The sequence below is a fragment of the Apodemus sylvaticus genome, chromosome 7, assembly GCF_947179515.1.
Source record: "Apodemus sylvaticus chromosome 7, mApoSyl1.1, whole genome shotgun sequence".
In the NCBI taxonomy this organism is placed as follows: domain Eukaryota; kingdom Metazoa; phylum Chordata; class Mammalia; order Rodentia; family Muridae; genus Apodemus; species Apodemus sylvaticus.
Genome location: NC_067478.1, coordinates 119,717,783 through 119,740,455, shown reverse-complemented (window position 1 = coordinate 119,740,455; position 22,673 = coordinate 119,717,783). Strand labels below are relative to the sequence as shown.

Below are 22,673 nucleotides of genomic sequence, written 5' to 3'. Positions count from 1 at the left end.
GGTGGCATGCTACAGAATGCTCTGTGCTTCAGCAGGGTGTAGCTAATGAGGCTGCAGAAATTCTGGGTGCTCACCATTTTCATCCAGTTTCTCTGGTAGAAGTAATGGTGGCAAAGGCTGAGAACAATTCCTCTTTTTTTAACAGGCATGCCCAACCTGTCTTTGAATAATTTTTAGCAGCATCCAAGATTTAGATCTACCATAAACATACTACCTTTCCTAGAAAGCAATGGTCCTATGAGTTTATAACCTGGGAAGCTGAGACAGGAGGATTCCAAGTTTGAATGAAGTAGGGTCAACCTGCTTTTGTTTATCTCAAAATAAACAAACAAATGGATAAATAAATAAATATTACTACTACTACTACTACTACCACCACCACCACCACCACCACCACCACCACCACCACCATGCTATGACTGTGTCTCTGTCGTAGAGCGCTTATCATGCATGAAGCCCAGGGTTCAATCCACAGTACTGAAAATAAACAAACAGAAGAAACAAGCAGACATGTCCCAATAAAATTTTGTGGGTACACTTTCCAAAACCACTTTTTGAGTTTTTCTGAACTGGTATAATCTTACTAGAAAAATATATATGTCTCATGGGTTCATTTAGAAAAATATCAAAGACAGGGGCAGCTCCTTCATTTTTCTGAATGAGTATGGGCCTTTTTAGTTTTTGGTATCCATGGGAAAGCTGCCATAATCATTTGCAAGCAAAGTTTATGTGGTCACATGTTGTTGTGCATCCTTAGTGTGGTTAGTGCTGGCATAGGGTTTCTATGTGATTGACAGTGGGGCTCAGGCAAGCTTCCCTGGCAGACCGTACAGCACAGGGCTACACATCTGTGTATCACTGGAGTAATGATCTGTGTGATTCCCAGAAACTTGTACCCATGTCTGCCAGATGTGCACTGTGGTGCCTAGGTTTACATCAACTTTATACAAGCTTCAATCATTTGGGAAGAAGGAAAATGGATTAGAAAAATGCGGTGCCAGATTAGTCTGAGAGGCGTCTATCTTCCTGACTGATGATTGATGTGGGAGAGGTCCACTCCCTGAGGATGCTGCCTCCCCTGGGCTGGTGGTCCCAGACAGGATGAGGAAGCAGGTTGAGTAAGCCATTGGGGCAAGCCAGTAACCATCACTTCTACATGGTGTCTTCTTCAGTTCCTGCCTCCAGATTGCTGCCCTGAGTACCTTCAGTGATGAATTGTGATGTGCAAGTAGAAGTGCCAACCAACCCTGTCACCCCACCCCAAACTGCTTTTGGTCACTGCATTTTTTTGCATCAGTAGAAACCCTACTAAGATGTGCCCTGTGACACTTTGCCTTTTGTGTTTGCTGTGACCCTTTACTCTACAGCATGAGATTTTCTAGTATATATAAAATGAGTCGTTCACTTTATAGGGCATGTGGACTGTACCATAAGAGGAACTGGTGGAACTAGCCAGGTAGAACTTGTCCAAATGCCCAAAAAATCTCAAAACTTGGGACTGGCAGGAGTGGAATTAACTTTCTTCCTGTTTTCATGCCTGCCTTAGAGCATGTAGCCAGCCAATCCCCAACTAGGTGGTCACAGGTAGTCAGTCACATAACCCAGGCCCTACACCCCTCCATGCTGACGAGGCATCTCAGCATCTTAGCTTTCAGTCAGTGACCTTTTCCCTCCATGGAAATTCTCACTCCAAAACTATATAACCTTTGCTTCACCCCGAATAAAGTGTATGCATTCAAACCCACTCCAAATAAAGGCATACGGACAAGCCAAGGTGGTCTCAGAGAGTTGCTTCATTAAAGATCACTGGAGAAGGCCTTTGCCTAAAAGAGCTGTAACACCAAGATTCTCGGAGAAGGCCTGCTCTTGCCCCACACTGCCCACTTGCTCCCAACTAGGCCAGGATCTTCCAGACTCTGCTTCATCCTTTAGCCCAGTGAATGGCAGTGTCTGGACACCCTGACAGGGGAGGCAGACACCACCGCTGCTGGTACACCAGCTCTGAGACAACAGGGCAAAGTCTGGAATGGATGTGGTCCACAGTATGCCTCTTCCCCACTGGGCATCAGATACCACTGCTCATCAGGCTGGGAGGGGTGAAGTGGAGTCTGGATGAATAGGGTCCACAGAACTCTGGTTCTGCAGGGGATGCCAGGAGTGTTTTAGCTCTTAGAGAATGAGTGAAGAGGCTTGAGTGGTTAGAACAGGGCAGGTGGTTTATTCCATGTAGACAGGGACTTATATGAACCTTGGGGAGTGGGATGAAGTTTGGGGCATATATGCTGAGGCTAAGATGCTGATGGTAACTGTATGGGGCAGAATTACAGGTGCTGTGTGTGTGACTGACTGCCTACGACCACCTGGTTGGGAGTCACCTGGTTACGCCATGCCTGAGGCGGGCACAGAAACAGAGAAGGAGCTAGTTCTACTGCTGGTCTCAAGTGTTGAGATTTCCAGGGTGCTCTACCTCGCCAGTTCCATGCCAGTTCCTTGTGTGGCACAGTCTGCTTGCCCCACATCACATCTGCCTGTTTTTCATTTGGATATCATCTCTGTCTTTACACATAGTTTTTGCTTTCCTGTGAAAATTCCAATAACACACTTCTCACCTTCCACACTACCTTTTAAAACACGCTTGTATAGTACCTACTTTCTAAAAGACACGCCTCGCACTGTTTTGCAGATAGGTTTTCCCTTATTCATGAGTCAGGCCATCTACCATATTTGCATTATCTTATAGTTTCAAAAATTGTATGCTAGGATCTCATGAATAGAAGTCAAAGTGAAACAAAAAAATGCACTCAGCAAAGGACACACCCATTTTATGGAGATGTTTTCATGGGAGTCTGAGCAAATTTAATCTGTAGAGTCTGGGCTTCACCAAAGCTTTAATTAGAGTTCACAGCCTGAGTTTCAAACATTTTGGAGGTGGGGATGAGATGTTTTCCTGATGATAGGAAAATATCAGAGTCCAGAAATTGTTCTGAGCATCAGAGCTCAAACACTGGCTCTCTCCACCAAGAGAAGTCTCTGTTTGCCTCGTACTCCTGCTCCCAGGCTGGAATGAATTCCGTTTCCAGGCCAGCCCCACTCCAGCAATCTGCTGGTCTCTGTTGCTCACTGCTCTGCCCGATCTCTAGGAGGACAGTTACAGAGCTGCCTCCATGAAGGAGCTGCAGGAGGATTTGGCCCAGGGTTCGTTACCTTTCTCTTTGCCTCAGGCCACTCTGCTCTGACTCTAGGTGGCTCAACCAGGAATCCTCCAGGTTGTCTCAGGCTTTGCTGCCCTAACACACTGGAAAGATCTGCCAGGTAAGAACTGAGAATTTAGAGAGAGGGAGAGGGAGAGGAAGAGGGGGAGGGGGAAGGGGAGAAAGAGGGAGAGGGAGAGGAGGAGGGGAGGGGGAGGGAGAGGGGTAGGAAGAGGGGGAGGAAGAGGGAGAGGAGAAAGAAGGGGAGGGAAAGGGGGAGGGAGGGGGAGGGGAAGGGAGAGGGGGAGGGAGAGGGAGAGGAGAAAGAAGGGGAGGGAAAGGGGGAGGGAGGGGGAAGGGGGAGAGAGAGGCGGAGGGGAAGAAGGGGAGAGAGGGGGAAGGGAGAGAGAGGGGGGAAAGGGGAGGGGGAGATGGGGAGGGAGAGGGGGAGGGAGAGGAGGAGGAGGGGGAGAAAGGGAGGGAGAGGAGGAGGGGAGAGGGGGAGGGGGAGGGAGGGGGAAAGGGAGAGGAAGAGGGGGAGAAAGAGGGAAAGGAGAAAGAAGGGGAGGGAAAGGGGGAGGGAGGGGGGGGAGGGAAAGGGAGAGGGGGAGAATGGGAGGGAGAGGGGGAGGGAGAGGGAGAGGGAGAGGGGGAGAATGGGAGGGAGGGGGGAGGGGAGAGGAGAGAGGGAGGGAGAGGAGGAGGGGCAGGGGGAGGGGGAGAGGGGGAGGGAAAGGGAGGGGGAAGGAGAGAGGGAAAGGGAAGGGGAGAGGGAGAGGGAAAGGGAAGAGGAGGGAGAGGGAGAGGGAGAGGGGGAGGGAGAGGGAAGGGGAAGTGAAGAGGGAGAGGGAGGGGGAGAAAAAGAGGGAAAGGGAGAGGGAGGGGGAGAGGGAGAGGGAGAGGGGGAGGGAAGGGGAAGAGGAGGGGGAGGAGAAGAGAGAGAGGGGGAGGGGAGGGGGAAATGGAGAGGGAGAGGGAGAACTTTATTTCATTTGATTTAGCAGCTATTATGAAATACCACAGACTTATGCCTTAAAAAACACAGAAGTTAGTTTCTCCCACGATCCAGGCGCAGCAGCAGCTTGGCATCTGGTGAGACCCAGTTGTCACCTACAGATGATTCTTCTCTCATGAGCTCTTGAGGCAGAGGAGGCAGTCAGCTCTCAGATGCCTCAGTCTATAAAAGTGACAATCTGGTTTTTTTTTTAATTGTTGGTTATTTTATTTATTTACATTTCTAATGTTATCTCCCTTCCCCTATTCCACCCCTCCCCCTGCTTCTATGAGGGTACTACCCCACCTATCCACCACCAACTCCCACCTCACCACCCTGGCATTCCCTTACACTGGGGAGTCAAGCCTTCACAGGACCAAAGGCCTCCCCTCCCATTAGTACCAGATAAGGCCATCCTCGGCTACATACATAGCTGGAGCCATGGGTCCCTCCATGTGTACTCTTTGGGTGATGCTTTAGTCCTGGGGGTTTGGCTGGTTGATATTGTTGTTCTGTCTGAAGGAAATACAGGGACAAAAAGTGGAGCAGAGACTGAAGGAAAGGCCATCCAGAGACTCTTCCACCTGGGGATCCATCCCATATGCAGTTACCAAACTCGGACACTACTGCTGATCCCAAGAAGTGTTTGCTGACAGGAGCCTGATAGAGCTGTCTCTTGAGAGGCTCTGCCAGTGCCTTACTGATACAGATGTGGATGCTTGCAGCCAACCATTGGGCTGAGCACAGGGACCCCAATGGAGGAGTTCAGGGAAGGACTGAAGGAGCTGAAGGGATTTGCAACCCCATAGGAAGAACAGTGACTATCTTAATACTGGTTCTTTAACTCTGTGAGCTATTTGCTTTCCCCAGAGTCTCCTCTGTATCTATTCACACTGGGAACTGGGATTCCAGATAGATGTTCAGTCTGCAGCTGAACTTGAATACATGTACAAAAGAGCATCAGGGCTCCAAAATGGTGCTCAGAACCACTGAACGTTAGTAAATTCAAATAGAAGCCACAGTCACATCCCATCATTCAGGATGGTGGTTGTTATGAAAAGGTTGAAAGTGAAACCTCTGGCTGGTATTAGCAAGGAGGTGTGTGTGTGGGGGGGGCGGGCTGGACTGTCAGCTCTGTGGCTGGAATACAGTCACACAGCCATTTGACACACAGCTTGACCATCCCCCAAACACCACGAACGGAACCGGCACTTGAAACTCATCTAAGTGCCTAGTGGTATTGGACCATTTAGATACAACAGATGTTTTCACATCTGGGCCATTTTGATCAGTGCCGCCACAGACATGGGAGTTCACATAAGTCAGTGAGATCTTGACTTCAGCTCCTCTTGCTGAACTCTCTCTCAGAACTGCGATTTCTGGGTCACGGTGTCAGTTCAGTGAGTGTAGATGTAGGTTATTCCTCGTTACCTAGGAACGAAATCTCACTATAATGCAAAGCAGCGCAGAGGATGTTATCCCACATGACAGAGTCCAGTTACAGAAGGGCACGTGCTGCGTGAACCAGTGTCAGAGGATTCCAGAGAAAGCACTCCCTGAAGGCAGCTGTAGGGTCCGGGGAGAAGGCAGCTTATGCTTACTTGGTGGGTGAGTGGTTTGGTTTTCCACATGGGAGTTTTCTAATGCTGTGGTGTCCAACACTGAGTTCGTACTTGACTAAGCACAGGACATACTTTAAAACCTGGTCCTCTGAACCAGATGTAGAAGCAATGCTGCTTGTAATTCCAGCACTCAGGGAGTAGAGGAGGCAGGGCCAAGGGTAGCCTCGGCTACATACCAAATCCAAGGTCAGCTTGGACCCTGTGAGAGCCTGTCTTACATTCCTCCTCCTACCTTGAACAATTCAAACAGTTCAGATTTTAGCTCATTTTTTTTTCTTGCATATGGCTGGCTATAATTTATTAAGGAAAAATTGTTAGGCTCTTGTGATTATCTATGTCCCAAAACGTGTCTTTCTCTGACAAGGTGTATGTGTGTGTGTGTGTCATGATTCATGGTGGCCAAAACGCTGCATGACCATCTATGTCAACAAGTCAGATGTCTGCACCTGAACTAGAGGTCCCTTGAAGGCTGAGGGTTTCTTAGAGAGGAAACTTCAAAATGGAGGCATCCCAAGGAAGGTCCCAGAAGGTAGATGTCTGGGAAGCACCTTTGCAGAGACTGCTGAGTCCATCAAGCAGAACGTGATTCATCTTTGCACTGTTTGAAGAGAACTGTCTGTATTTAAACTCAGGGCCAGCGGCCTGAGACCATTCATTGCTCGATGCTCTGGCTCTGCCACATCCCTCTGTTCTCGGAGATACTGATTCATCCCTCAGAACCTAAGGACACAAGAAAGGGTCCTGATTAGTACACTTACTTGCCAGGACCTGGAGGAGCAGTCATACCGCTAGGCTAAGAAGATGAAGGGATACTGCATGCCTTCTGCCTATATTGACTGAATATACACATACAGTTAGCACTAAGAGACAGGGATGATCGGAGAGGTAGGGCCATCCTGTTGACAAGCAAGTGATGACTCCCTCTTTTCCAAAGCTGGGGTCACAGGAAACCTCTATGTTTGGTGTCTGGAGGGAGGAGGTAGAGGACAGAGCCACAGCCGCTTAAGCAGGGCAGCCTCAACCTCCTCCCAGAGCCTAGAAAACTGATGCGGTGCACAGAGGCTCTGTCACATTGAGGTGTGAACCTCGAAGTTGCCTAGGTGGGAATATCTGCTCTCAGTCACTAACGGTGCCACCCGTATCCCCAGTCGTTCCTCTAGTAGATCTCTTATATCAGACTCCCACACCTGAAACATTGGCAGGGTCCAGGGAATTCACGTTTTAAAGGAATAGCCAGGTAACTAGGTCACTAAGCATTCAGCCCAGCCTGGACTTCTCCCACTGCAGGGCAATGATGTCGTAATTAACACCAAGCTGGCAGCACACCAGGGTCCCCTGGGTCTGCCTCCAGGGAAGCCACAGGCTAGCTGAGGTAACTGTCCTGCCTCCCACTGGACCACATGCATGTAAGGTACTTAACCTAAGTTGGTGCACGGCGGTCAAACCTAACTCAGTGCACCTTGGTCACTGCTCCCAAGGTCAGCAGGGGCGGAGTCGGGTGCTGACAGACTCTCTCACTGAACTTAGCAACAGTTTGAACTCAGCCAATCAGTTCAGTTCTTTGTGTTTCAGTTTCTTCTACACAAACACATAATAGTATCTATTCCAAGAATTTCAAGAGGGTTAGGTATGACAATGCAGATCAAGCATTTAGCACAGTGACCAGTGCAATAAAAATACCCTCAGACTTTTGCTGGTACCAGTCTGTCAGCAGACTGACCTCCCACACTCACCGAGCATACTCAAAAATCTGAAGAAAACAGTGTAACATGCATGTGTGTTATTCGTGTGTTGTATATGTATATGGTATATCTTTTGTGTATATGTGGTATTAAGTGTTTTATGTGTATGTGCCTTGTGTGTGGTGTATGTCTGGTAAATATGTATGTGATGTGCATATATGTGGTGTTATGTTTGCTGTATATGTGGTATATGGTGTGTATATGCACATGATGTGTAAGTGTGTATGGTGTATATCTGGTGTAAATGGTATGCATGCGGTGTATATATTGTAGTGCATATGGGTACAGTACATGGTGTGATGTGTATATTACATGTGTGATGATTCATGTTGTGTAGGAAAAGTTGATGGGTCCCGGGAAATCACTCACCTTCGATACTGCAGATTTTGGTCTTTCAGCACAGGTAATCAAAAGAGATCTCTTTACAGGTCAAGGTGGCAGGGAAAATGACTTCTCATGGGTAGGGCTTGACTTCTGCCCCAGCCAATTGGAATCCAGTGCCCAATCTGCCACTAGGAGTGTCTGCAGGTTTGCACTAGTGGTTACTTGAGTTCACCAGTCGTGGGATGCAGTGTGAACAGGTTGTTGCACAGCACTGACAGTAACTCCACTCCGCTCATTTCACACGTTTGCTGCTAGGCCCACCGAGCCAATGCAGGCTAGAGAGCACCTTCCTGGACAGGCACGGTAGCCCTGCCAACAGGTGGTGTCGGGCCCTGCAACTTCTCAGTAAGGCAGCGTTTGGAAGCATCGTGGAAACAGCGCCCAGTCTTCCAGAGGGCTGAGAGGATCCTCTTGTACTCCTTGCGGAAGTTCTTGTTTAGAAGCCCATAAACAATGGCATTAAGGCAGCTATTAAAGTAAGCCAGGAAGTAACTGGTGACAAAGAGCCCTTCCGGGACCTGGAGAGCCATTGTCTCTGGGTTGATGGCCACTGCAAGGCCAATACAGTTGAGAGGGGCCCAGCATATGGCAAAAACCACAAACACTGCGAACATGGTTAGGAAACTGCGCAAATCACTGGGTCTCAGACGCAGCTTCCTCTCAGCCTTGGCCTTCCTTCGGGCCTGGAGCACCAGTACCCAGATGCGCAGGTAGCAGAAGGACACCACAGCGATTGGAAGGAGGAAGTGGATGGTAACCACAGCCGCAGTGTACTGTGTGCTGGCTGTCTGGATGAAGGTGCAGGAATAGATGCGTGGGTCATACTCTAAAGACCCCACAAAGAAATTGGGCACCAAAGCCACCAGCGTGAGGAGCCAGATGAGGCCGATGTAGGCAGGAGCATGCCGGTGACTGCAGACCCAGTGGTAGGTTGCACTGTGACAGATGCACCAGTAGCGGTTGATAGCAATGGCTGTGATGTTGAAGACAGAGCCAACCACACTCAGGCCCATCACAAAGGCGCTGGCTTTGCAGTGGGCCTCCCCAAGGGCCCAACCGTCATGGATAATGGCCACAAGGATCAGTGGGTAAGGGTACAAGGCTACCACCAGGTCAGCCAAGGCCAGACTCACCACAAACAAATTACCTGAAGCAGGAAACAAATCAGTAGTCAGTAGGGGCCCCACAACTCCTGATCATTACTTTGGGTAAAAGGGGACATATATTTAGGTAAATGCTTGCAACCCAAGCCTGAGGACCAAAGTTTGATTCACTGAACCCACACTTTAAAAAGAAAACAGAGAGCTGGGTGGTGGTAGTGGCGGCGCATGCCTTTTATCCCAGCACTCTGGGAGGCAGAGGCAGGCAGATTTCTGAGTTCCAGGACAGCCTGGTCTACAGAGTGAGTTCCAGGACAGCCAGGGCTATACAAAGAAACCCTGTCTCGAAAAAACCAAAAATCAAGAGAGAGAGAGAGAGAGAGAGAGAGAGAGAGAGAGAGAGAACAGAGTTGGGCATGGTAATAATTCTTAAAATTCCAGGGAAAGACAGGCAGCTCTCTAGGGCTCACCAACTACCCAGTCTAATCTAATCAGTGAGTTCCACATTAATAATGGATTCTGTCTGAAGATATAACGTAGATGGTACCCGAGAATACAGGGATGATACCCAAAGTTTGTCTCTGGCTTCTATAACCGTACTTACTTTTTCATACACACACACAGACACACAGACACACAGATACACACAACACACACACAGACACACACAGACACACACACACATGACACACATACGACACACACACGACACACACCCGAGAGAGAGAGAGAGAGAGAGAGAGAGAGAGAGAGAGAAAGAGAGAGAGACACACACACACAAACACACACGAGACACACACCACACACACATATATATACACACACATACACACACACACACACAGGAGACACAGATGTGAACATGACATTTTGTTTTTCTCTGAACCACTTTGATCAGCACTGGAAGTGGAAATCAAGTGTCATTTAGAGACAAGATCATGGGGTCAAATTGCACCTGTGTTTGTCTATTCAGGTTTTCATGTGCTTCCCTTTGTAAGTTGCAAAGCACTGACAGTCACAGGGATGATACCCAAAGTTTGTCTCTGGCTTCTATAACCGTACTTACTTTTTCATACACACACACAGACACACAGACACACAGATACACACAACACACACACAGACACACACAGACACACACACACATGACACACATACGACACACACACGACACACACCCGAGAGAGAGAGAGAGAGAGAGAGAGAGAGAGAGAGAGAGAGAGAAAGAGAGAGAGACACACACACACAAACACACACGAGACACACACCACACACACATATATATACACACACATACACACACACACACACAGGAGACACAGATGTGAACATGACATTTTGTTTTTCTCTGAACCACTTTGATCAGCACTGGAAGTGGAAATCAAATGTCATTTAGAGACAAGATCATGGGGTCAAATTGCACCTGTGTTTGTCTATTCAGGTTTTCATGTGCTTCCCTTTGTAAGTTGCAAAGCACTGACAGTCACTCTACCTTGTGGTAGGTGTGAAGAGAGCAGTGTCCAGTGGAGTGGTTCTGTCAGATAACTGCTTCCAGGACAGGTGCATAGGCATGGTGTCCTGGTTGGTTTTTGTCAACTTGACACAAGCCTAGATATAGCTGGGTAGAGGGAATCTTAATTGAGACAATGCCTCCTTAAGATTGGCCTATAGGCTTGCGAGCAAGTCTGTGGGGGGCATTCCCTTGGTTCATGAGTGATGTGTGAGGGCCCAGGAAGAGCTGGTTGTGAGCCGAGGCTGAGGGAACAGTCAACCAATGACTGCCTCTACTTGAGACCCATCCCACGTGAGAGAGCCAACCCCTTAGATACTCTGCGATGCTTGCAGACAGGAGCCTAGCATAACTGTCTCCTGAGAGGCTTTATCTATCAGCAGATGGAGCAGATGCAGAGACCCACAGCCAAACATCAGGCAGAGCTTGGGGAGTCTTGTGCAAGAGTGGGGAGTAGAAGTGTGTGAACAAGTTGGAGAGGTCACGGACACCCCAAAAAGACCCACAAAGTCGACTAACCTGGGGCCATGGGCACTCACAGAGCCTGGGCCACCAACCAGGGAACAAGCAGGAGCCAGACCTACAACCCCAAACATATCTGTAGCAAATGTGCAGTTTGCTCTTTATGTGGCTCCACTAATAAGTGGAGTGGGGGCTGTCTCTGTGTCTGCCTCTGTTCCCTGCCATTGGGTCCCCTTCCCTACCCCTTGGATACCTGGTTGGGCCTCAGGGGAGAGGATGTGCCTAGACCTGCTGGAACCAGATACTCCAGGGTGGGGCAGTGGCCAAGGGGGCTGTCCTTCTCTGAGGAGATGGGGAGGGGGCAGTGGGGAGGGATCTGTAAGGATGGGACTGGAAAGAGAGAAGGCAGGGGGCTGTGATCAGGATGTAAAGCGAATAAAATATAATTTTAAAAGTATTTAAATAAACAAATGAAACAGAAAAACCAACCAAACAACCAAACAACCAAACAACCAACCAAACAAAGAAACAAGCAAAGCAGTTGGGCAATGGAGAGGAAGCCAGACAGTTAGCAGCATTCCACCATTACAGGTTTCTGCTGTAGTTCCTGCCTCCAGGTTCCTACCTTCAGTTTCTGCTTTGATGTCCCTTCATAAAGAACTGTGAACAGAACATGGGATATAAAATGAACCCTCTTCTCCTCGTGTTGCTTTTTGTTATAGCGTTTTATCACAGCAAGAGAAACCCTAACTAAGACACACAGACACCCGACTGTTCTCTGGTCTCAAAGCACTGGAGGAACAGAGTGGTGGTGATTCCTCCTTCGCCTGTACATTCCCTAGCTTTCTGAGCTTTCTCCTCTGAATGGAGCCCTCCTCAGTGTCATCCACCCAACCAGCCAGAGCCTCAGGAAGCCACACAGTCATCCAGAAACCTAGCCTGAAGGCCAGCCTCTGTTCCTCCAGCTCTGCTGTCTGACAACATCAGGGCACTGTGAGCATGGCTCCCGGAAGCCTGAAGGGTTTCAGCAGGAGGCTGAGGGCATGGGCTTCCCTGACACGGCCCCGCCCCGCCCCCACCAAGCACTTGGTGTATGCCTAAAAGACAGCAGGCTATCCATGGGAAGGATTTCTCAGTGTCACTGTATACATAGGACATAGTCTTTAAAATTTTTTTGGCCATGTGACAAACTGCATCCTATTGTTGTAGGATAGATGAATGCAGTGTGCTTGGCTCTTAGACTGAGTAGGAGAGGAGACAGCATTCACCACTCTCCTCCTGGCTGTGACTGCAGTATGATTGTCTGTCATGGCCTTGCCCCATGCCATCTTCACCATGATGAGCTGCACCCTCAAACAGTCAGTGAGCCAAACCTTCACTTCCCCAGGTTGCCGGTATCTGGTGTTTGGTCCTAGCAACTAGAAAAGCTACTGATGCCTCGTCCCAAACTGCCCTGAGTTCCCAGGAAGCATGGACCATGACCTGTTCCACATTTCTTGGCTTCCGCTTAGGATCACAACTAAGTCCAGTTCTGGGATTTTAAGGCTCCTTTAGATGTTTGGAGGAGGTACTGGAGGCTGGAGTTGCTGAGACATACTTAGTTCTGCTCACTTCTGGCCATAGGCATTTGGACAACTGTTGAACTTTCTCTGTGACCTCTTCATCAATATCCCCTCTTCTGCTGGGGACCACCCCCCCCACTCCTTAGTGTTGGTGTTTTGTGTGTGTGTGTGTGTGTGTGTGTAAAGAACATTTTCTTTCACTAACATAGGAAAGTTGGTTCCTACAGGTCCTGATAGTTTTGGGATGGACGGCGAACAGGCTCTTGGCATGTACAGACATGAACAGAAAAAGTCAAAACTGGCTGGAAGCTGGTGCCAGCTCTACCAGCTGTTTCCCTGGGAAAGCTAAGGCACTGCTGTGCTAATGTGGCTTGTCCCCTGATAATGCCCCAGAGGCTGCAAGCAGCTTGTAAATAGCGAGCAGAACACATTAGCTCCACGTGGAAAGCGATTCAATTACTCCCTCCTATTAAGTCGGCTGCTCCTAAAAGGCTGAGATCCACCAGTCCCTGCTGGAGAGTCATCTGCTCAGTGGTCCTACTACTGTCTTCTGGCTTTCTTGGCATGAATCCCAATTAGGTGACTACAGATATAATGGCGTCACCCATCTGTGACATGCTGACATGCCGGGGTTGCTTGGAGTGAGATTCAGGAGGAGACCCCTGCTACATCAATTTTTTTCCCCACCCAGGTGAGAAGTCAATCAGCCGGCCTGGAGCGCTGCTCCTCGCTGTGTGTGGGGATGGCTCGTAATGAACATGCATGCACAAGTCTTGGAGTGATTCATTCTGCCTGTCTCTGTCAGCCAAGGTAGGGAAGGAAGGGGCTGCCACCACAGGGTTGTGTTCTTTGAAGTAGAACCCCTCCACTATTCACAGAGAAAGCACACACACACACACACACACACACACACACACACACACACACACACACACACACACACTTCACTTCTTATCCTGTCTCCATTCCAGGAATTTTGTATCTGAGGAGGAGCTTAGTCCTCCTTTGTCTAGTCTTCATCAGATAGTACTCTGGAAGGCAAAGCAACCTCTGTCCCTAGCCTCTTTGTTCTCCTCCTGAAATCTGAAGAGTCTGTATTTAAAATGATGTTGGCTCTGAGCTTCGAATCAGTCATTGTTGTAAGATATTTCCTATCCATTCATATTGAGGCAGTAAGAGGACAGTGGTTGGAGAGGAGAGAGGAGGAGGAGAAGCTAAGGGAAGTGAGGGGTGGGGAGAGAGAGGGGGGGAGGGAGGGAGGGAGGTTCGGTCCACATGAGTGGGGAGAGGGAGACGCAGATATCCAGATGGCTTCAGAGGTATTTCTGGTGTTTTGGAGAGGTTAGAAAATTGGGATAAGACCTTTATCATTGTAAACTGCCATTACGGCGTAATTGGGAGTTTATATGCATAAATATATTTGGTTAACTACTTAAGTTTAAGAGTCATTCTTTACCAGGTATTTGCATGTAGGGCGGGAGTGTGGGATTCCTGCCATTTACAGAGTCTATGGCCGAGAGGAAACACAGCTGGGCTGCTGTGAGAGCTAGTGGAAAGAGACTGACTCAGCTGCGACAGTGAGAGTCGCCCTGAGCTGGACTCTCGGAGGCTTGGTGCAGAGGCCTGGCAGGGTGATACTCTTTATTAATTATTTACCCCTATACAAATCAATTCCCCCAAACACAGCAACAAGATTGCTTCCATCCAAGAACGGCAGTGCTCCTCAAACAGGATCTTACCATGAAAGATTATCAGGCATAGTGATGTCAACATTAATCACACGAAACATTCTAATAACATTTTGGGTATAAGCAGTTTTGAAAAGATTGAACAAATACTTTATTAATAATTTGATTTCTTTACAAGAATCAGAAGCAATCAATGAATTTAAGGTAATCTAATTAGATTCTCAAATTCCTGGAGGGCAGAAATTGTTTTCTTTCAAAGTCCTATTATTATGAAAAACCCTAAAGGTTTCAGGATGACTCCTGGGAAGGCTGAGATAAAACTGTTTTTGCTTTGGTTAAATAAATTGTGTACTGGAAAATACCAAAGATGATATTTTGAAACCTTAAAGGAAGAAGGCATATTTAGGAGTGTATGATGCATCCGTTTGAAAGAATGGCTGGCTGGGTGTCAGTGAACATTGTCCCACTATGACGGGAAGAGATCGTCTGGGAACCAGGATGAGTGTCGTCTTACTGCTTTAACAAATGCTTTAACAGACTACATGGTGTGCACTCAGTGCTTCTTGTAAGAATCTTGTAAGTCTAATCAGATAATTCTCTATCTCCTAGATAAAGGAACAGGTACTAGGTCATATGAATCTACAACACAAGGCTGGAGAAAGAACCAGAAGACAAGAAAGCTAGGGGAAAAAATGGATGTTGACAAGGGTGTAGAAAATCAATGTTCATCACAGGTGAAGGGCAGAAATAGGACCCAGCGGAACTCGGCAGTGAGGAGGTCAGCCAAGATACCAGCAAGGTGAATTCTTCTCTTTGCAGAATAAAATGGTGGTCCATTACCTATTCTCTCAATCAGCTTTGACCTCTGACACAGGAGAAATACTTAGCTGCTGCTTTAGTTACCTTTCTGTTTCTGTGATTAAAATAGACAGAGGTCTCTTATAGCTTACACTTCCGAGGCACAGTCCATATGGTAGGGGAGACTTGGTAGAAGGGCCTCGAAGCACTGGACTCCAATCCATTCTCAGTCAGGATGCGAAAGGAGCTGAAGGACGGTCGGATCACTTTCTTTTTATTTACAGCCCATGAAATGGAGAGGCTCACAGATGCTCTTCCCACCCCAATTAACTTAATCAAGAAACTCCCTCCCAGGTCTGCCCAGAGGTTGGTCTCCTTGGTTCTGCCTAGTTGACAGTATTGAGCATCACAGTCATGCTAACTGTTATTTATGAGTTGTTCTTGTCTTATTATCAATTGTATTGAAAGAACTGAGCATTTGGCTCCTGAGTCGAAATAGGATTTCCCCATGAGGTAAGGCATTAGGTCTAGAGCCATGTGCCAGGTCTTGATGGGTATGTGCTCTGGCACATGTGAAGTTAGGCGATTTAATCCTCCTGGGAACTTTATAAGGTGATTTACATTAGTGAGATCTGCCTGCAATAGTCCTGATGACTAAAGACAATAAAGAAGGTATAAAACTCCCCAAGCATTTGCTCCCTAACTTTTACCTGTTTACATTGTACCCTGGGAGTTGCAGATGCCACAGACCATGGCCTGCAGGATATCTTGTCTAAATATGGAAGCCAGTGCTTTGGAAATGAAGAAAGTTAGACTGAAGAATCTGTATGTCCTCAGGAAGCTGAGAACTCTGCAGAGAGAACAAGTGAGAACTAAATGTTCTCCTCCTGATGCGACCAAAGACACAGTTATAGACTTAAAAAAAAAAAAGCATTAATGTTTGCTCACTGGAAAGATAATAAGGTGTTCACATCTGAAATGTGAAGATCGAATCTGGTTTGTTCTTCAGCTGATGTCAAACACCTAACATCCTGTCTGCTAGCTCAGCAACAGACACAGCTGACATCATGTGGCATCTTGGTGAGTGGCTGGCGGCAGGTTAAGTCCTGATTGGAGTGGGTTTCCTCTTTCTCTCTCCTCCTGGGGGCAGGGGTCACAAGCCTACTAATCATTTCCTTCCAGGCCTTCAAACTACCTTTGTAGAGGGCCACCCACCTTATTCTGTCATCACGTGCTATGCTCCTTATAGGGAAGGGGCATGGCATGCCAACCTTCTCTGCACGGCGCCAGTGGGGAAGGATAGCCACCTGCACCTCCTAGGAAGGGCCTGAAGCTGGATGAGAGATGAAGACAGCCTTGAGTACCACAGAGCCCGTAGAGGCAGTGATACAAAGAACAGACATCGCACGTGGACCTAGGAAATTGTCAGCCACTGAAGCCCTTCCGCTTTACAAACGATGAAATGCTTCAGATACGTCAGTGTCCACCGCTCACTAGCAACGCCTTCTAAATCGCCTGTTCACTCACCACAGCTGAGCACAAAACTCCACTGTCAGATCATGGCTCCTGCCAGGAAACCAGGAACTCAGGGTGTATTGCTGACAAAGCAAGGGGTGAGGAGCATTGCTGTGTGTTCCTAGATGCTGTTTGAGAGGAGATAATGGTGGGACGCACAGAGGGCAGAGCCATTCCCTAGGCTTTCGTGTTGGGGACTGTATGGCGGTGGTGGCAGCAAGAACACCACTTTAATAGGCTGTGTGTGTTTGTGTGTGTGTGTAGATAAAAGCTTGACACCAGTGTCCTTGATTACCTTTCACTCATAATGCCTGAGGTAAGGTAACTTGCTGAACTTGGAGTCCATCGATCTGGTTTGGTTAACGAGCTCACTTCAAGGATCCGGTCCCTGCCCCCAGAGTGCTGGTGTTACATACAGGTAAGCCACCATGCTCACCCAGCACTTATGTGGATGCTAGAGATCTAAACTCTGTTCCTCTCACATCCTCACATCAAGCACCTTACTCATGGAGCCGTCTGCCCCAGCCTTCGAGACAGTTTGTGGTGGTTCAAGACAGAGTATCAAGAAGGCACTGAGAGGCCACGGTGAGCAAGTGTCAGAGACGGTGGTGCCGCTGAGGCCGCTGAGGGCTTCCAGCCACCTAGGAGCTGGAGCAGCCACGCCTTTGTGACTAATCCAGATGTGGGCTTCCAAGGACAGCGTGAGGTACACTTGGAGCTTTTATTGCCCCAGGAAGCATAATGTGAGATGAGACAGCGCGGTGGGCAAGGCTCTGGCTTGTAGAAAGGATGACACACACCTGACTGTTCTCTCAGTGGTCTGGTCCCTGAATCTGCCCCCTTGTCCCCAGGTCCCCCCACCCGCCCCACCAGCTCCCACAGTGGAGCTCGTCTTGTGACAGTCAGTATGGAACCCTCATGTCTCCTGGGAAGCGTGCTGGAGTCTCAGCTGGGCTACGCATCTCGGTTGCTGGAAATAAATGTTCTTTCTATGCGAAGTCAGAATTTTATGATGGTTGGTTTTGGTCTTGTCGGGTTGTCAACCTGACAAGATCTAGAATGACCCAGGAGACAAGCCTCTGGGCATGTCTGCGGGACATAGACGTTTTGGATTGAGTTAATGGATGTGGGAAGACTCACTTTAAATGTGGGCAGCAACAATCTGGGGAGTGATTCCCAGACCAGATACAAAACAGTGTCTGAGCTGAGAACCAGCGTTCACCTCTCCCTGGTTCCTGACTGTGGAGATAGTGTGCCCACCTGCCGCAGGCTCCTGCCATGCCCCCCTCCAGCACCATGAACTGCACCCTTAAATCACGAGCCAAAGCAAACCTTTCCTTCCTTACGTTGCCTTTTTTTTAGTGATTTTTTTTTCACAGCAGTGGGAACATAACTAATACAGAACTGACAGACTGAGGAAACAGGGGTACGAACATGTCTGAGAGAAGTTGTTCTCCAGGTAAAGATAACATCTTCAGTTTAAAAATGTCTAATAAAGAGTGAACAGGTGCTAACTTTTCAAATGGATGCAGGTTTTCAGAGCATTTTGAAATATCACGTCACTGTGGTCATTTATTTTAAGACAACATTACATTTAAAAAAAAATGACAGTCACCAATAAAGCCAACAGTCATAAAAAACCAGGATTGGGCATAAGACACATAGGGAACACTTACCTAGCATGGATGTGATTCTTTGCTTCTCCACAAAAGGAGGAGGAAGAGGAGGAGGAGAAAGAGGAGGAGGAGGAAGAAGAGGAGGAGGAGGAAGAGGAGGAGGAGGCAGAGGAGGAGGAGGAAGAGGAGGAGGAGGAAGAAGAGGAGGAAAAGGCAGAGGAGGATGAGGAAGAGGATGAGGAAGAGGAGGAGGAGGATGAGGAAGAGGAGGAGGAAGAGGAGGAGGAGGAAGAGGAGGAAGAGGAGGAAGAGGAGGAGGCAGAGGAGGAGGAGGAGGAAGAAGAGGAGGAGGAGGAAGAGGAGGAGGAAGAGGAGGAGGAGGCAGAGGAGGAGGAGGAAGAGGAGGAGGAGGAAGAAGAGGAGGAGGAGGCAGAGGAGGAGGATGAGGAAGAGGAGGATGAGGAAGAGGAGGAGGAAGAGGAGGAGGAGGACAAGGAGGAAGAGGAGGAGGAGGCAGAGGAGGAGGAGGAGGAGGAGGAGGCAGAGGAAAGAAAAGGAAAGCGAGCACTGATTAAATGTGCAGCATGACTGTGCAAGTTGCCAGCAGGGCAGGACTAAATCTTCTGGAGAGCATGTTAGTTCGTTTCTCTAGTGCTGGGCACTAGTGCACAGGCGTCGGGGACAGGAGGAACAGGGTGAAGCACCAGCAATTTCACGTCCTCCCCAGGCCTGGCTGCCCACTCAGGTCTGAAAGATTTTCTGGGGACGGTCGGGAGCCCAGAGCTGGACAGTCCTGTGCGGGATGGAAAGGGGGCAGGATTCTGACTTTCCTCAGGTGAGAAGCAGCAGGGGCCACTTCCTCAACCATCTCTCTCCTGGCAGACAACCGAAGGGTGAAACAGGCTTCTCCGGGCGCCCAGCATGTCCAGGAGAAAAGTGTGAGGACCTGGAGGGCTAAGCACTCTGATCCACAGGGGCAGAGCCTGGGCAGCTGGACACCTGCCTCCCTGGTCAGGAAATGAATGTTTGAGGCTGCAATGTTAGGGCAGTGTGAGTGTGTGAGTGTGAGTGTGTGTGTGTGTTTGATCACACACACACACACACACCACCACCACCACCACCACCACCACCACCACCACCACCACCACATATACATCAAGCTTAGTTTTCTAACAGTAGCTAACTCTTTGCTATTACAGGTTTATTTTCCCAAGCTACAGTGACGTCTTGAAAAGGTATTCCAGGAAACAGAGTGACTGGTGCCTGTGCGAGGAGGTCTATGCTCCGGAGCAATGCTAGCTTTCCCACAGGATGGCTAGAAACTCACACTTTGCTCCTGGATGCTTTTCTAGATAAAAATTCTCAGCACCGTCTTTCCCAAAGACATTTATATAACTTAGTAAAGAATGGCTTTTGCCAAGAGCCTGGCATCTTAGAAAGGCCGTTGAAAGCTTTTCCGTTGTTTATTTTCACACCATTTCCATTTTAGTGGGTCCTGGCAGGCAAGGTTAGGATTATGAAGTTGACCAGTGTGTCACCCTCAGGCTCACGTGGTCACACATCCCAGCACCCTGTCGGGAGATGATTTTACACACCCCTGCCTCTGGTTTTGCTGCCCCGCAGGGAAAAGTTGAAATGGGAATAGATTGGAAAGGAAAAGTATTTTAAGGATTGACACAGAATTTAGCCAAATCATTGCTTAAGCTCCCACAGTGCGTCCCACGATTTGTCTTCATTCAGAAAAGCTGGTGATGACGGAAGCCGCACCTGTAATGTCTAAATTCCACTCTCCCTTCGAACTGGATCCTCTAGTGACACAAAGCTTAGCAGAAGGCTCGCATCCATCCATCGCTCACGTTTATACAGTCGCTCTTCCAGGAAGGGCTTTTAAATTACCTAGTGTATGAAGTCACTTTAGCTGGTAGGGAGAGAGCAGTCTGTCACAGGTCAGGAGCATCCATAGCCAAAGGGGGCTCCATCTTGCAGAAAGTTGACATGCCACAGGTAGCTGCAGTGTGCTCACATCCTGCCACAAACAGGTGCTCAGGAAGCGCCTGGCTCATTCCTACTGTCACCAATGTGTCAAGCATGTCCTGGGCAGCTTCCAGGCTAACTTGGCAGGAGCAAACCAGAACTTCCCCTAACTCTTTCAAAGAATCAAAGTCTGGGATTGAATGAATGAATGAATGAATGAATGAGAGACAGCTGCTACTGGGGACAGAATAGGGACACGCGGGCGCCTGGGTGCAGGGGCGTGGTGGGAACCCAGTGTAAGGAAGCTTACACTCACCTACATTCCTCAGCTTGCGGTTCCTGAGCACTGAGAGGATGACAAGCAGGTTCCCCACGAAGTCCACGGCTATGGTGACAACGACTACTGTAGATAGCGTGGGAGCCACCCAGGGTGCCCGGGGAGTCCCAGGGGTCCCCGTTCCCGCGGACCCGGACCAACTAGGGCTCGCAGCCAGCCCGCTGGGCGCGCAGCAGTTGGCGGCTGAGCTGTTCTCAGGCATCGCGATGCACAAGGTGGCACTGCTTGGGCGCTCCCTCCCGCTGTCCCCTCCCCGCCCAGCCCAGCGAGTGCTAAGACGAGGTCTGGGGAGGGACCTAGAGGAGGCAATTACCTGAACGTGGGCAGAGGGGCGGAGAGAAATAAAAGATCCAGACAAGGACTGGGGCTCAGGTGCTGTAGAGAGGAACGCTTCCCTCAGTGGCAAGCTCGGGAACAGCGCTACTGTGTCTCTGCGCGCCTGCCAGAGATCAGCCAGTGTCCAGCTCACCTTAGGTGGCCTAGTTGAAAAAGATCTATGCCCCTAAAAACCGGGGATAGCTAGATCTTTTACTACGTGCAGGAGCTGTGTCCATTTGGGGACACCCTTCTTTGCACACTGGAGCAGGTGTTGGTTAGAGTCGTCTGATCATCAGAAGGATGGGCTATGAGACCCCCCTCTGCTAGGCGCTGCTGCTCTAAAGAGCAGGTGACGCCTGAGGAGTGAGGATCAATCCCAGAGCTACGAGGCCATTAGTGCTGAGCTCTGGTAGGTGACAGGGAAGATATTCGGTAGCCACGTGTTGTGTATTGTGAATGACCGTGAGGTTAGTGCTGGAAAACAAACACTTTTAAGAATACATGTGCGGGTACTGGTGTAAGAATGGCGCTTTAACGTATGCTCTAAGAGCAAGAATTGACAAATGGGACCTCATAAGGTTACAGAGTTTCTGTAAGGCAAAGGACACCATCAAGAGGACAGATCGGCAACCAACAAATTGGGAAAAGATCTTCACCAATCCTACATCAGATAGAGGGCTAATATCCAATATATATAAAGAACTCAAGAAGTTAGACTCCAGAAAACCGAACAACCCTATTAAAAAATGGGGTACAGAGTTAAACAAAGAATTCTCACCTGAAGAACTTCGGATGGCGGAGAAGCATCTTAAAAAATGCTCAACTTCATTAGTCATTAGGGAAATGCAAATCAAAACAACCCTAAGATTTCATCTTACACCAGTCAGAATGGCTAAGATTAAAAATTCAGGAGACAGCAGGTGTTGGAGAGGGTGCGGAGAAAGAGGAACACTCCTCCACTGCTGGTGGGGTTGCAAATTGGTACAACCACTCTGGAAAGCAGTCTGGCGGTTCCTCCGAAAACTGGGCACCTCACTTCCAGAAGATCCTGCTATACCACTCCTGGGCATATACCCAGAGGATTCCCCACCATGTAATAAGGATACATGCTCTACTATGTTCATAGCAGCCCTATTTATAATTGCCAGATGCTGGAAAGAACCCAGGTATCCCTCAACAGAAGAGTGGATACAAAAAATGTGGTATATCTACACAATGGAGTACTATTCAGCCATTAGAAACAATGAATTCATGAAATTCTTAGGCAAATGGATGGAGCTAGAGAACATCATACTAAGTGAGGTAACCCAGACTCAAAAGGTGAATCATGGTATGCACTCACTAATAAGTGGTTATTAACCTAGAAAACTGGAATACCCAAAACATAATCCACACATTAAATGAGATACAAGAAGAAAGCAGGAGTGGTCCCTGGTTCTGGAAAGACTCAGTGAAACAGTATTTGGCAAAACCAGAACGGGGAACTGGGAAGGGGTGGGAGGGAGGACAGGGGAAGAGAAGGGGGCTTACGGGACTTTCGGGGAGTGGGGGGGGGCTAGAAAAGGGGAAATCATTTGAAATGTAAATAAATTATATCAAATAAAAAAAAAGACAAACAAACAAAAAAAAAATAAAAAAAAAAAAAAAAAAAAAAAAAAAAGAATGGCGCTTTAAGAATGGTCCATGGCCCATGGCGGAGGTTACTATAATGTGGGCTTGGGGGAAGGGCAAGAAGATCAGAGACGCATGAGCACAGGATAGAAAGAAATTTGGCCACTGGCTACTCATCATCTTCCCTGATCTTGCTTGTGCTGCTTGTGTTTGGCCCCGCTAGAACCACAAACACCAAATGACCAGGAA

The 22,673-nt window shown here is 48.5% G+C and overlaps 1 protein-coding gene across 1 annotated transcript; it reads right to left on the bottom strand.

Annotated features, from left to right (window-relative positions):
* Nucleotides 1-8,208: 8,208 nt before the first annotated feature.
* Nucleotides 8,209-20,697, bottom strand: Mtnr1b (melatonin receptor 1B). Its single transcript, XM_052189728.1, has 2 exons — nucleotides 20,475-20,697; nucleotides 8,209-9,080 (listed from the first exon to the last, which is right to left on the bottom strand). Exons 1-2 carry the CDS (start codon nucleotides 20,695-20,697, stop codon nucleotides 8,209-8,211), a joined length of 1,095 nt encoding a protein of 364 aa, XP_052045688.1.
* Nucleotides 20,698-22,673: the final 1,976 nt, after the last annotated feature.